This window comes from Myxocyprinus asiaticus, chromosome 4, assembly GCF_019703515.2.
Source record: "Myxocyprinus asiaticus isolate MX2 ecotype Aquarium Trade chromosome 4, UBuf_Myxa_2, whole genome shotgun sequence".
NCBI lineage: Eukaryota > Metazoa > Chordata > Actinopteri > Cypriniformes > Catostomidae > Myxocyprinus > Myxocyprinus asiaticus.
The window spans coordinates 44,312,405-44,328,356 of NC_059347.1; the positions used below are offsets into that span (position 1 = coordinate 44,312,405).

At 39.1% G+C, this 15,952-nt stretch overlaps 1 protein-coding gene across 5 annotated transcripts in view; it reads right to left on the reverse strand.

Moving 5' to 3' along the window:
• The window catches only part of LOC127439568 (transient receptor potential cation channel subfamily M member 6-like), a 37,679-nt gene extending 22,646 nt beyond the window's left edge, over window positions 1-15,033 (reverse strand). For 4 of the 5 annotated variants that reach the window (XR_007896992.1, XM_051695731.1, XM_051695734.1 and 1 more), the window contains exons 1-15: window positions 14,876-15,033; window positions 14,303-14,380; window positions 14,119-14,198; window positions 12,446-12,484; window positions 12,042-12,228; window positions 11,287-11,500; window positions 9,562-9,686; window positions 9,258-9,429; window positions 8,964-9,138; window positions 8,491-8,614; window positions 2,031-2,103; window positions 1,045-1,145; window positions 819-953; window positions 671-724; window positions 439-579 (exon numbers count right to left, since the gene is read on the reverse strand). Coding sequence is in view for 4 of the 5 variants with exons in the window: in XM_051695731.1 (XP_051551691.1) it covers window positions 439-579; window positions 671-724; window positions 819-953; window positions 1,045-1,145; window positions 2,031-2,103; window positions 8,491-8,614; window positions 8,964-9,138; window positions 9,258-9,429; window positions 9,562-9,686; window positions 11,287-11,500; window positions 12,042-12,228; window positions 12,446-12,484; window positions 14,119-14,198; window positions 14,303-14,305 (1,623 nt within the window). In the remaining variant the exon portion in view is untranslated. Of the gene's footprint in view, window positions 1-438; window positions 580-670; window positions 725-818; window positions 954-1,044; window positions 1,146-2,030; window positions 2,104-8,490; window positions 8,615-8,963; window positions 9,139-9,257; window positions 9,430-9,561; window positions 9,687-11,286; window positions 11,501-12,041; window positions 12,229-12,445; window positions 12,485-14,118; window positions 14,199-14,302; window positions 14,381-14,834 lie in introns of all 5 variants that reach the window. The other variant, XM_051695732.1, reaches the window with a different exon arrangement.
• Between the last annotated feature and the right edge of the window lie 919 nt (window positions 15,034-15,952).

Genomic DNA, 15,952 nt, shown 5'->3' on the forward strand with positions numbered 1-15,952 from the left:
TGCTACGCTGTTGTCACATCATGTTGCATGTGAGTGGTGTCCAGTAATCATCACAGAAATAAAAACGGTTATTTTCCTCTTTTAATTGAACTCTATGAAAACATTTGGCAGTCCAAGCAATAATAAGTCAAAATGGACATTGAAAAAAACAGCGGTAATTATTTCCAGTTCATTCATACACTGGAAATGGAAGTTGAGCACAATGCATTGCGGGATACTGTATTTAGTATGCTTTATTGTGTACTGCACATTTTAAATGTAATAGGTAATCCAGGTATTCCAAGTATACAGAAATTTTGCATACTGTGAATAGTAAAAATACTAAGTAGTATTTTAGTATGCTGTTCGGATCGCAGTCAAAGTTAGCTTAAATGAACAACATAAATAATATTAGTTATTATGTAGACAATACATCTGGTTTATAGAAAGAAGACAGACCTTCACTGGGGTATGGAAGCGACTGTACATGGCTCTGAAGCTCTTCCGTGTATATGTGCTTCGATAAGCTCCACCAATCAGGTATTCAATCACCATTCCAACATCAATCAAAGAGATCTTATAACTCATAGGGAGGCGAGTCTATGCAAACAGTCAGAAAATGCTTAAGGAAACTGTAATGGAATTCACAAGGCAGAACTCTCTCAAGTTTAACGTATTACCCTCAGCAAACCTTTTTGGCATCCTCAATGATGTGTCTTAGAAAATGATCTGGGGAGCTTTTTTGCTGGAAAATACAAATACATTGATTTTAACCAGAACCAGAGACACTAGCTTGTATCAGTGACAAAAGCATCATGCAAGTGGTGAATGGTCATTACTATGTTGTAGAGCTGTTCCAGACGAGAGATGGTCAGGAAGCAGCTCATGGTCATGCCGTTCTCAATCAGCAGTTTCACAAAACTGACACGGTCCATCACCAGCGCATCCAGCATGGTCTGCTCAAGAGATCCCACCTACAATATCCAGTGATATATTATACAGTACCACTCTTAATGGGCAAAATGCTCCATTCCTGTCTGTATATTCATAAATGGGTTGCTTTACCTGCCACTGTTGTCCATACACTACAATGTGTTCCTTTGCGATATCAGCTCTGTCCCAGGCCAATGTTATATTAAGCTGCTCTTCAGGGGAGGATCTGGTACCTGTATGCAAAACAGTTTAGGGAACGTTTCATATATTAAACATAAAAGGGGAACATATTGTCAAAACAGGGTTTTCCGTTATCTTTTGTACTATGTAGACATACTTTAACATTCACAATGTGAAGTTCCCTCCCCAGTCCACCCAGACCATTTATTGAAACTAAGCTGCAAAAAGATAATTCAGAAAAGGTTCTTGTGACATAACACATACATACACACATGCCTACATGTACGTATAAACGCCTGTTCAGATTTCTGCACTTTTCCTGCCCTGATGAATGAGTGTGAACTATGCCAGTACATAGTTAGCCAAACATACAGTAATAGAGAGGTCACTGACATATAAAAGTCTTAAAGGTACAGTACAAAGGTACAGGGAATTGTCACGTAAAATTAAATAACTAAGTTATGGGTGTTAAAATATTGACTAAAATTATAAGCGGACTTGGTAACACTTTACAATAAGGTTCCATTTGTTAACATTAGTAAATGCATTAGGTAACATGAGCAAACAATTAACAATATATTTGTTACATCATTTATTAATCTTTGTTAATGTTAGATAATAAAAATACAATTGTTCATTGTTAGTTCATGTTAGTTCATAGTGCATTAACTAATGTTAACTAATACAATCTTTGATTTTAAATATGTATTAGTATATGCTGAAAATAAAATTAAGTTTATTAAGATTAATAAACGCTTAATAAGTATTGTTCATTGTTAACTAATGTTAACTAATGTTGTTAACTAATGTTAACAAATAGAACCTTATTGTAAAGGTTACCATGGACTCCAGGGGAAAAATAAGTAAAATAACTCTACAAGTGTAGAATTTGGTTCTTTTAATTTAACATTAAAAAATGTCATAGCAACATTCTATACCTCTCAGTGATGTAGTCAGAATAGCAACATCTGCCTCCTGAAGGTCCTCAGATTCTGAATCAAAAATGCTGATCTAAAATATAAAAAGGCATTTTCAGAGATAAAACCTCAATAAAATCCAATGAAAGTCAAATTAAAGGAATATTACGGGTTCAATACAGTTAAGCTCAATCTACAGCATTTGTGGCATAATGTTGATTACCACAAAAATGTATTTAGACTCATCCCTCCTTTTCTTTAAAAAAAGCAGAAATCTGGGTTACGGTGAGGCCAATTTTTGAACGATAAAATACTGTTTTAAAAGTATTGCCACAAGATGTAAACAATATGTGTGTAAACATGATTTTAGTATGATAAAATCACTAACTTACCTTTTTTCTGCAAAGTTATATCCAATTTTACAACTTTGTTGCCATGAAGACGTAATGCTGAAAAACCTAAAATGACTGTTAAAATAATTTAAAGGGATAGTTCACCCAAAAATTTAAATTCTCTCATAATTTACTCGCCTTCGTGATATCCCAGGTGTGTATGACTTTGTTTCTTCACTAGAACACATTTGAAGAAATACTGAAAAATATTTTAGCTCAGTAGCTCCTTAAAATGCAAGTGGATGGTGATTCGACTTCTGAAGCTCCAAAAATCACAGACAGTCAGCATAAACGTCATCGATACGACTCCAGTGGTTAAATTAATGTCTTCTAAAGTGATACGATCACATTTGGTGCAAAAAAAGAAAAATATTTAAGTAACTATAAACCAACGGTTCTGGTAAGCTCCATGAGAGTGCTGAGTTCACGTGGTCTCTCATGTGATGTATTTGCGTTGCCATGTTATGGATGTAATCTCACGTTCTCCTCTCGGTTGAGACATCCAGGATAAGCACACAAACGCACCATTATGAGTAAAAAAAACAAACAGATACAAATATAGATCTAAACCAAAACCAACAAAGCTTCTGAACAGCGTTCCTCCTTTTCACTGGTAAACAGCACTGCTTTTTCCAGGTGTGTCGCACGTGCGTCAGTTCTAACGTGTCTCACATGCCAAAGCGATTACGTCACACGTGCATACCGCTGCTGACCGGAAGTGATTATTTAGAGATAAGAAGCACTTCAATACTGATCTTATTTGCACCAAAAGCGATTGTGTCGCTTTAGAAGACTTTCATTTAACCGCTGGAGTCATCGATGACATTTATGCTGACTGTCTGTGATTTTTGGAGCTTCAAAAGTCTGATCATCATCCACTTGCATTTTAAGGACCTACAGAGCTAAGATATTTTTCTCTTTTTCTTCAAATGGGTTCTGGTGAAGAAAGAAAGTCATACACACCTGGGATATCATGAGGGTGAGTAAATGATGAGAGAATTTTCATTTTTGAGTGAACTAACCTTTTAAACAACTTCACAACTGAAATAATACACAATTTTTAACAGGATAATTAACATAATTGCTTTCATAAAGTTATAAGCATCACATTTCTGTCTTTAAACCCTTAAAAAATTGGCCCCCCCTTCACTTCCATATCTAACCTCAATTTTTGATTTTTTTAAAGAGGAGGGATGAGTCAAAACATTTTTTTTTTTGTGGTAATCAACATTATGCCACAAATGCTGTCAATTGAGCTTAACTTGTATTGAACCCAGAATATTCCTTTAAAGCCAATTTTAAAAGGATTTAAAATACTGCACATAAAAATTTATTTTAAAAAACACATATGACCAGCATTAAAACAGATTTGCAAACTAGTAGTGCTGCCATTGTGTCATGTTCAGTATAGCCAGCAGTTATTTATTTTGTTGGTGTTAGTATGAAACCATCAGCATCCCATGCCAATAATATAAATGCATGTAACTCTATAAAACACCCAGAGGAGATGTTCCTTCTCTTTACATGCCTTTGGCATTTCGTCTTCACATGAGTGATTCATACCCAATCAAAGAATCTGAGCGCCTGGGGACCAAATTAATCCTTTCAACTCGATTAATATGGAAATACATTTCATGCACCATCATTCCAATTATTCTGTTCTCTCTCAATTTAGAAGCTTGGAGATGCAGGATGGGTGTGGTGAACTACAACATTCTGTTTGATGGAAGCTTAACATCGGAGCTTTCGGCGTAATGATAGAGGCCGATCCACAGCAGGCATCTTATCACACAAAACAACCACTGTTTACCGAGAAGTAGGAGGAGAGAGGAAGAGACAGATGAAGAGGAAACAGCGAGAGAGAGAGATGGGAAGAGAGAAATAAAGTGTATAAACACAAAAGGGGATCTGAATATTCTGTTCAGGGTTTAGAACTTTGAGGACAACTTTCGCTAAAGAGTGAGGAGTTTAAAATTGAGTTAGGATGATATTTCCTGAACAGCCGATTAAAATCTGCAAGTGAACTTCCTAAACGATCGCTATCTCTTGAGAGCAGAAGTGGAAAGTAATGAAATACAACTACTCTCGTGACAGTGCTTGAGTCAATTTTCACATTTTTCAACTTTTTTTTTAAGTATAAATAAATAATAGTACTTAACAATAGTTGATTAAAAATGAAGTATTCAACTTCGCTACAATTATTTTTCACCACAATTACAAAGTACAAAAATATACATAATATTTCAGAATTTTTGGGAAGAAGAAATTTATAAGCGCTAAATCTGTTTATAAACTAATACGCGCTGTGTGCGGCACGACGGAAGCCCGCAGGGCACAGCATCATGAGCACAGCAGCTCACATAAACTGCCGGTGTCCTCTCTTCTCTAGCTTCTCCAAGACTTTCTGCCCTGTCACTATACAAGAACTGTAATATGGTGATTTTCTGCATATTTCATTTTATTCTGGAAAGGAGCAGTTCATTCAGGTACAAGGAAACCATCTAAACACGTTTAACCACTGATCAAACTTCACTTGTTTTTAAGGTAGGTATTGTTTTAACTGTGTCAAACATTATCACAATGTAGTTTGACATATATGTGGGGATATCTTGTTTACTTGCAAAAATATCCACGAAATCCAAAATATGGGGGCATAAAATGCCCATGGAACGAGTTCCCATGTTTTATTAATAATATCTGATATAGTTACAATTACATACATTGCGATCTTTTTTCCCGCCGTCCAGTTCCTTGCACCATCGCGTGCACATACGGGCTCTCCCTTCTATCAATCCACATCAGCTCGGTATTGTACTCCCGCATTAAATTCCATAACCGTTTGCCCCTCTCGTTCAAAATAAACTGTCCTAGCAGGTAACATTCACGGTGCTGTACTGTACTTCCCTGCCCTGTGCTGCTGTTTATCTGTCTGAAAAGCCTCACCCGCTAGAGGCCAAAAGTACACAAGGGATGGATGTTAAATAAAGAAGGTATGAGAAATCACAAAACATAATGTAACCAAATGCTACAATTTAGTTTATAATAATATCTCAATATGTTAAATAACCATAATGTTAATTAAGACTTTATTTTTACAACTGTAATACAATAATACATATACAGAACAACCACTTTTAGTGTTTGAATCAATCATATCTCTCACTAAACACTATGTGAAACGTTTATTTTTGCCTTATTTTATTCAGTTGGCATGTAGGAGTTGATAACAGTTTGCTTAATATTCTCATTCCATATCTGGATAATTGCTGCAATATCATAGAGGATACATTTCCTCTATGATATTGCATTATATTAGTTTAGTACAGCATGTTAACTTAATAGCCAAAATACTTGGACATACGTGAATGAGAATAAACCTGAAATAGGAATGTGTTTCAGTCACAATGCACATTATGTAGTTTAGAGATGATTTAGAGACATTTAGAATGTTCCAAATGACTATTTTTACATAAATAATTGTTGTATTCTTAAAGTTTTCTGTTTGTCCAAGAATCCTCTTGCAGCAATGCAGGTCTTTGGCAGCTGCTATTTTAGGACCTGTGAGGAGTCTGTTCCCCTTCTGTCACTCACTCGACGTTGTGTCGATGTAGTTACACTAGGGGTCGCTCTTGAGAGCCCCGAACACCTCTATTCTTTTAAGAAAAGGCCAATGAGAATTGGCAAGTGGAATTTGCATGCCACTCCCCCGGACATACGGGTATAAAAGGAGCAAGAATGCCCACTCTCATTCAGATTTTTTCTTCGGAACCGAGCGGTTGTACTATCAGCAAGCTGAATACTACTGCTGTTCCATTCACCTCTTAAGAAGCGTATGCTGTTGGATATATGGCGCATTTCCAGCGGCTTTCTCTCCTTCTGCACGACGAGTGCAGATTTCACCCCTGGGCGCTTCGACAGCGCTAAAAGAGTGTATATTCCTGCTAAAGAGTATATTTTCTCTATTAGAGCACACACATTGACGTTGAACGTCTTTTTAAAGACGCGTCTTTATAAAGATGTCTTTCCGTCTTTGTGTGATTCCTGGATGCGGTCATTATCTCTCCGCCTCCGACGGCCACGGGCGCTGCCTCACGTGTCTGGGTAGCGATCACACTGAGGCAGCGTTTGTGGATGGTTCATGTTCTCATTGCGAGAATATGACCATGGCAACGTTGCGGTCGTGGCTTTCCTTCTTCCAAAGCCACTCTAGCCGCCCCCGTGCTGCGCCTTCTACCAATAAGTATGAGGCCAGCCCGGCTGGCGCTGGAGGCGATTTGGGGAGTTCAATGGGCACAGTCTCGCCGGGTAATTCCCCGCGGACCTCCCATTCCCCAGCACGCTCGTTTGCTCCCGTCCGGTTCCGAAATGAGACCAGCCCGCCTCATGGCCAGCTTGACGTCTCTTTCAGGGCCTGCGAGCAGGATGAGTTTTATATCGCTGCATCGGAGAGCGCACTGGCGATGAATGGGCTGCGGTACCCAAATTGTCAAAAAAAGAGCGGTTTCCTCATTCCTTGGGTCACATAATCGGTGTTCACGACCGCTGTTGTCACGGCGACCAGACACTGAGCACTCGCAGCCAGGGCCCCGCAAACGCAGTCCCCCGCTTTCACGCGCCCGGCTGTGCTATACCTACGGCCAACCGGTTGTGACGAGTCTCAAGGATGACCTGAGAGGTCCTCCTCCTCAGTCGCTAACCTGCCCTATGCCGGATACGCAAAGCATGGTAAGTGCTTTGAGGTCCCCCTCAGCGCAGCCACCTCGGGACTAAGTAACACTCCTCGACATGGCGTCACCTGCTCCTCCCCGCCGCGAGGCCCCACCACCAGGTACGTCACAGACATGATTGTCCCTTTAGCTTGGATGCATGGCTAACGCCTTCCAACCCATCGCGGTGGCTGGCCAGGACCATCCGACTCGGCTACACGATTCAGTTCACCAGGCGCCCACCACGGTTCAGCGCCGTCCGCTTCACTTCAGTGCAGGGCAAGAATGCCGCCACCCTGCGTGCGGACATCGCGACCCTTCTTCGCAAGAGCCTGTCCCTCCAGCCGAAATGGGGGAAGGGTTTTACAGCCCTTACTTCATTGTACCAAAGAAAGGCAGTTGGTTGCGGCCAATCTTGGACCTGCCAGTTCTGAACCGGGCCTTACACAGACTCCCGTTCAAGATGCTAACGCAGAAACACATTTTGACATGCGTCCGGCATCAAGATTGGTTCGCGGCGGTAGACCTGTAGGATGTGTACTTTCACGTCTCGGTTTTACCTCGATACAGACCCTTTCTACGGTTTGCTTTCGACAGCCGGGTGTATCAGTACAAGGTCCTCCCCTTCAGCCTCCCCCTGTCCCCTCGCGTCTTCACGAAAGTCGCAGTGGCAGCTCTTGCCCCGTTAAGGGAAGTGGGCGTCCGCATACTCAACTACCTCGACGACTGGCTGATTCTAGCACACTCTCGAGAGTTGCTGTGCGTGCACAGGGACCTGGTGCTTAGGCACCTCAGCGGTCTAGGGCTTTAGGTCAACTGGGAAAAGAGCAAGCTCTCCCCGGTTCAGAGCATCTCTTTTCTCGGCATGAAGTTAGACTCGGTCTCAATGACAGCACGTCTCACAAGCGAGCGCGCACAGTCAGTGCTGAACTGCCTGAAGTCATTCAGGCGGAGGACAGCGGTTCCACTGAAACACTTCTAGAGGCTCCTGGGGCACATGGCTTCCTCAGTGGCAGTCATGCCGCTCGGGTTGATGCATATGAGACTGCTTCAGCACTGGCTTCAGACTCGAGTCCCGAGATGGGCATGGCGCCGCGGCACACATCGCGCAGCTATCACGCCGCTCTGCTGCCACAAACACATAGTCCCACCCCCAACTCACACCATTAGTCTAGTTAATGTTGTTGTCTCTCTTGAGATGGGTCGCTCTAAAAATACAGAGGAATTTTCATAACACCAAAGAGATACAGTGCTTACAGTTTTCAAGAAAATTAACCTATGAATGGCTTACTTATAGTTGTCTCTGCATATTTAGCCTGAACAGGAGAAAGTATTTTAACACTGAAGAAGTTACACACTTCAGCTTTGAGGTTTTTTACTTACAGCCTCTCTGTATTCCATGCATTCCATAAGTATGTTGAAGAGCTCAATGGCTTCTGGTCTCTCCACACAAAACATCTCCTGAATCCGCAACAGGAAATCCTCTTTAATATCAGAATCTAACTTTCTATGGGGAACATAGAGCAAAAAGGAAGTGCAAATACACAAATGTAAGTAATCTGCAATTACACAATAAAATAACAAAATTATTGTGGAATAACTCTAGTTATTAATGTTTTCAAAATGTACTTAGTTGTTCATTACATATCAATCAGGAATTGGAAAAAATACATATGCGACTACACAACAAATTAATTTTATTTTTTAAATTGCAATTAGCCTTCATTTATGACCATAACACACTGAAAAGCACCAGGAATCTCACCAGAGCACTGGATTAGACCTTTGCATCACTCAAACATTACCAAAATAAACAAATTCATATATTTCCTATACTCAGGTAGGAAGAGGTGTACCTTTCTACAGCTGTCTGTTTGTGTACTAAGGCAAAGAGGTCAGCTGCTCTGCCTGTTCCCTCAAACACCAGCACAGGCACAGGAGAAGCTCTACGCACATAATCCAGGACTACAGAGAGGATCGCAGGGCCTCCCTCTACTACAACACACACCAAAGGCACATGCTGTGGCAACCCTAAAATGAACACACAAATACGGCACAGACAGGATCACAAACATGCATATATAATTCAACATATACCTTTTACTAAAAAGTAGTTTACACAGGCCCACACACATCCTACAGACACTTACTGGGGTGGATCTTCTGCAAATGTATGTACCTCTCCAGTCTCTTCCTCAGGTCTATCTGACAGCCTGATTTACCCATAGTCCCATCATCAATTAAGAGGAAGTGTGAATGCATGCCGTTGAGACTGGCACGTTTACTCAGAGGATTACCAAGAGCCTGGTAGTGTCTCAAAACCTGACATAGGACAAAAAAAATCATTATGCTGCTCATGAGGAATCTTAAATGCCCTTAAGAATACTGATGAATGCACAGTTATTACACTAAGATTCAGTACATATATTGCAATTTTTTCTTTATTAAACTCACATCTCTGCCAATAAGGTCAATATTATTCTCAATGATCCCCCAGGGTGTCATTCCTAAAACATTCCTCTTCCTGTGGTCATGTGAACCATATACTTTCACAGCATCACCGACATACCTAGATACACCTGGTTGAAAAAGAAATATGGTCATAATAAAGTACAGGAAGATAAACAGAGCAAACACATGTACATATAACAGAGAGTTATATGTACTCTACATTTCTCCTGTAACATGTACTCTAGAACAGGGGTTTTCAAACTTTTTGATGCCAAGGACCCCCAAATATGATGATCCCCTTGCAAGGGACTCCCAGTGTGAGAAAAATAGTAAACATGATATTATAAAGAAAAATTCAGAATCATAATCAGAATGAGTTTATTGCCAAGTGTTCTCACGTACACAAGGAATATATATATATATATATATTTTTTTTTTTGGTGATAGGAGAAACAAGTGCACACAAAACATTACAGTGAGACACAGAATATAATACAAGGTAAGAGTATAAACAGACAAATAACAGGACATATAACAGAATGGTGTATGTACATGTGCAAGTGGTAATGTATATGTGCAAGGTAGGGGTATGTACAGTTATTGAATTAAATATATGAATTTACATATGTACATGAGATAGGTATTTACACTATTGCACTATGGGGGAGTCCTGAGGCAGTTTAATTGTTCATGTGGAAAATGGCCTGAGGGTAAAAACTGTTCTTGTGCCTGGATGTCCTGGTGCTCAGTGCTCTGTTGCGCCGGCCAGAGGGCAACAGTTCAAAGAGGAAGTGGGCAGGGTGTGTGGGGTCCAGAGTGATTCTACCTGCACATTTCCTCACTCTGGAGACATACAGGTCTTGGAGGGTGGGCAAGGGGGCACCAATAAGAAATAAATTCATTGTAGTTTCCTTCTGTCGGATTTGGTGGCTGAACCAAACCACAGTTATAGATGTACACAGGACAGACTCAATGATGGCCGAGTAGAACTGTATCAGCACCTCCTATGGCAAGCTGAACTACCTCAGCTGGTGAAGGAAGTACAACCTCTGCTGAGCCTTCTTCACAATGGAGTCTATATGGATGTCCCACTTCAGGTCTTGAGAAATGGTAGAGCCCAGGAATCTGAATGACTCCACTGCTGCCACAGTGCTGTTCAGGATGGTGAGGTGGGGGGAGTGTTGGCAAAATTCAAATAATTGGCCTTCATAGTGTCATTGTACTAAAGCATTGTACTTTTTTGTAGTAAAACAAAAAAAAACTTTTTGTTTTACTTTTTACTATTTTCTCTAATGTTTTTTTTTTTTTTGTCTGCAGAACCCAGTTTGAAAACCTCTGCTGTAGAAAATAGTTTGATGGACAAGAAAAACAAGACAAGTTAAAGGGAGAGTTCACCAAAAAAAATGAAAATTCTGTAATCAATTACTAATGTTCATGTTGCTCCAAACCCCTTTGACTTTCTTTTTTACATGAAATACAAAAGGAGATTAGGCAGAATGACACCCTCAGTCACCATTCACTTTCATTACATTTTCTTCCATACAATAAATGTAAATGGTGACCTATGCTATTATTCTGCACATCAACTTTTGTGTTCAATGGAAGAAGGAAAGTCATATGGGTTTGGAACAGCATGAGAGTGAGTAAATGATGACAAAATTTTCAATTTTGGGTGTACTATCCCTTTAGGAGCATTCCAAAGACACCAATGTCAGCCCACATACAAACCCGTATTAATTCCGTCAGTCAATATCCATGCTCCGGTGCTCTCTGCAGCTGTGATGAGCCCTGCGCTGAAGGCCTGGCACACCCGTGGAGACAGAGGGAAGTTATCTGTCCCTCCGTGCACTGAGATCACCAACTTGGGCATCTCCATGTGCCATTCTCTTAGCATCAGCTGGAGAAGGTGCTCTGGTGGAGTGTCACAGGAAAGACGCACATACTGCAGAGAAAAGAGCATATTAAAAACTGCAGTTACAATGTAACTATATAATTGTCCATAGTTAGGATAGCAAAAATATATAGGCTTAGTAAGCAAATCAACTTTTAAAAGGAGGCAGAAAATGCTTCCCATTCTTTTATTGTTGACATCAAAGGCTATGCATCCAATTAACCTCTTGGTAGAAGCTAGCCAACATGGACAGGTTGCATGACAAAACCATAAACAAACCTATGCAAGGTGAAAGAAAATGACACAGACTACACAAAATATGGGTTCACTAGCAGCTGCAATTTTTTATTAATATTATGTTAATATTAGTAATATTAATACATTTACATTTTTGATCTACAGGACAATTTTGTTTACTTTTGAACAGTAAGAAATTCTGGTACAGTACGGGGTCACCACTAGTTGTCCAATGTAAAATCTGGAACCTGCTATATTATACTGTGTGTATGATCCTAAATTACAGGCCAATATGTACTGTACATCGTCACAACACACACATCTACAAACTTACTTAGCCCTTGTGTACACCAACCTTGGCACGGCACGTACGCTTTGTGCTGCCCTGGAAGTCCAGTGATCCAAAAGCATCAGTGGGGCTGACACTGGTGTGTCGCGCCACAGACCACTCCTCCTCACCAGAGGCATCAGGGTCAGGGCCATGACCCAAGAGGCCTGAGTAGGGACCCACATGCTCCCCGATCAGCCTCCCACAACAACATCTGAGGAATGAGAGGTGAGAAGAGCCAAGACAAATGAGAGAAGAAGGGGGAGGAAGGACACAGTTATGAGACTATTATAAGGCTATTTATAGTCAAAACAGATATTTTAGGTAAAGAAAACAATCAATAGATATATAATATTAAATAAAGAAATACATATTTTTTTTTAAATAAGCAGAGGATGTATGTATGTACATATGAAAAACATAAATAATACCTTACTAAGCTTTGGCATACTTGACACACTGGGTAACACCTGCAAAACAGTAAGAACTGCCATGTTCATCCTTTAACCCTTAAATGAATGGATATTTCACCAAATACCCCACTACATACTCAGGTCTTTAGAAAACTGGCACATACTGTATATCTATCAAAATCTCAAAATCTACAAAATGCCCAGATAGTGTAACATTTTCAAAATATTTTTAAGATAATTATGCAAAAAATTAGGACAAATCTAGAACAGGATTAATTACTTCCACACTGAAATTTCATGAGAAGTAACTGGCTGTCAAACACATACTGAGCTAAACATAACACAGAAACTACACATATGTATTTTCTCAGGCACTTACTGAGTCTAAATAGATGCACAATTTGCATAATTTTAATACTACACCCAAATGACAAAAGCCATTTCATACTGTTCATGTGTAGTACTTGCTATAGTTTACTTCCATGTTGTTTCTTCTTCGAATGGCAATGTCAAATGTAAATCAAGTCAATCACTGAAACATCAGTGCCACCTTAAGTAACAAATAGCAAGTACAGTATAATATGTACGTATGTTTACAGGCATACGGGATACTGATAGTTCATCATTGTTGCACACTGCACAGAAAATCAACGTGATATAGTAGTCATTTCTATAAATATTTGACTTGTAATAAACAAAAAATAGATAGCCTGTGTAAACTTATATAGATATAAATATAACAAATTTGACTTATGAAAATAAATTTAAAAAATGACACTGTTACATACCTAGGATCTCTAATGACCCTATACAATTTTGGTACTTTAGCCAGATATATATATATATACACTACCGTTCAAAAGTTTGGGGTCACTTACCTGAAATGTTTCTCAAGATTTTAAAAACCTCTTGATCTGAAGGCATATGCTTAAATGTTTGAAATTAGCTTTGTAGACAAAAATATAATTGTGTCAATATATTAATTTATTTAATTACAAAACTCAAATTTTATTTAAAAAAAAAAAAAAGTTGGACTGGGACCGAATAATAAAGAAAAGCAGCCACTAAGTGTCCAGCATATAGATGGGAACTCCTTTAATACTGTTTAAAAAGCATCCCAGGGTGATACCTCAAGAAGTTGGTTGAGAAAATGTCAAGAGTACATGTCTGCAAATTCTAGACAAAGGGTGACTACTTTGAAGATGCTAAAATATAACATAGTTTTGATTTATTTAGGATTTTTTTAGTCACAACATAATTCCCATAGTTCTATTTATGTTATTCCATAGTTTTGATGACTTTACTATTATTCTAAAATGTAAAAAAAAAAAAAAAAAAATTTAAATAAAGAATGAGTGAGTGACCCTAAACTTTTGAACGGTAGTGTGTGTGTGTATATATATATATATATATATATATATATATATATATATATATATATATATATATATATAGGTACATTATTTATCAGTTTGTAAGTGAAAGATTTAGGATTTCTACAGAGGTGTGGGCACAACTCCAAAAAATGGATGAGGGTCAGGTGATGGAATAATGTCCCGGGTCACTAAAGACCAGAGGTATGAATTTAAGGGTTAATAGGGTGTTTTATAACATGGATCATGATTAATAATGACATATTAGCATAGCTAAAGTATGCAGTGTGTAAAATATGAGTACTTTTTTAAGCTCACCTGTGATGATCACGTGAGGCTGGCAGAAATTTAACACATTCTCTCTTGTAAAAGGTGGCCTGGATCCAAGTCCTTCTTGACTGGAGGGAGATAAGCTGGTATAATGTTTTCCAAAACACAGTACTTAACACTGAATTAGAAGTTTACCAAGAAGAGAAAAAGTTAAGATAATTCAACAACATACCATTTTCTTCTCAAATCTCTGTCACACCAGTGAGAGAATGAGTCAGTCCTGAATATTTTCAGTCATTCCTCTGGAGATCTTTGCCAAATAAAAAACAATGCATTCGCGTGAGGTGGAAAACTACGTCTATACATCCTTTTCCGGGAATTATTAGGTAACATTATGGGACTCCAATGAGAAACACAATCTCCCAAGTTCAAATGCCGCCATCTAGCCTAAGACACGAATTAAACGTAAAAGGGTGGAGGGTGTCCTTACAAAAACAGTGCCTGAAACATAGTTTGACATACTGCAACCATCTAAACAGACATATGAACTTATCGCTCCAGGAATAGATTTGTGCATTTGGGGAAGAGGTCGTAAACAGCCTGCACAACAACACGTCTATGTGGAATGGGGATGAAATAACTCTGACTGAAACGCAAGTTTTAACATGCCTTAGAAACCCTGTGGATATAACATTTCGTTTTCATATATAAAGGCAGCCATTAACCAAGATAGCATACGCTACTGTACTATGTTCTTTATTTACCTGTGTAATGTCAATAGCCTCGTTTTCCTAACGATGCTTACCATAAATACAGCGTCTTCATAATTCCTGCATTGACTTCGCTCATAATTGAAGAGATGCAATCGGCTAGGAAGTGGGTGGTCTTTAGTATAGGCTGTAAAGTGTCGAGTGTGGACACGCCACTGGAACTTTAACTGCAAAGTTTTGTTCAGGAAAGGTCGTGCCTTCTCAAGAGAACCCAATAGAAGTTGCATAAGAAACATAACTGCGTTTTTCTTCATCAATTGCTTTCGCAATGCTTTTGGATGTCATAAGACCGGAATGATTCTTACTTGTCCACTAATACTTAACATATTTAATGGTGGTTTCGCGCATTTGTTTCATGTGCAGCCGAGCAAAAACGGAAAATAACGTGGTCGTCAATGACTAACTAAAAACGCTCAGGTTATTCAAGGTAGTTAAACAGCGTATAATGGAAATACAGTAGGAACACGAGCAGACCGATGGCAGTTGTAGTGTCTGCTGTGATAATTAATTCAGTGGGTTCAACATTGGATCACGAATGATTATTTCTCCATAAAATTTGGTTTTATATACATTATATAAATAGACATTAATAAAGATCCTCCAAGAAACAGTACAAAGCTTTGGAGAAGTGCTTTAACCTCAAGAAAAATAAGGAATATATACACACACATACACACACACACACACACACACACATATAAATATATATATATATATATATATATATATATATATATATATACTCAGCAAAAAAAGAAACGCCCTCTCACTTTCAACTGCTTTTATTTTCAGCAAACTTAACATGAGTAAATATTTGTATGAACATAAAGACTCAACAACTAAGAACAAGTTTCACAGACAAACTGAACAAGTTTCACAGACATGTGACTAACAGAAATGGAATAATGTGTCCCTGAACAAAGGGGGGGTCAAAATCAAAAGTAACTGTCAGTATCTGGTGTGGCCACCAGCTGCATTAAGACAGCAGTGCATCTCCTCCTCATGGACTGTACCAGATTTGCCAGTTCTTGCTGTGAGATGTTACCCCACTCTTCCACCAAGGCACTTGCAAGTTCCCGGACATTTCTGGGGGGAATGGCCCTAGCCCTCAC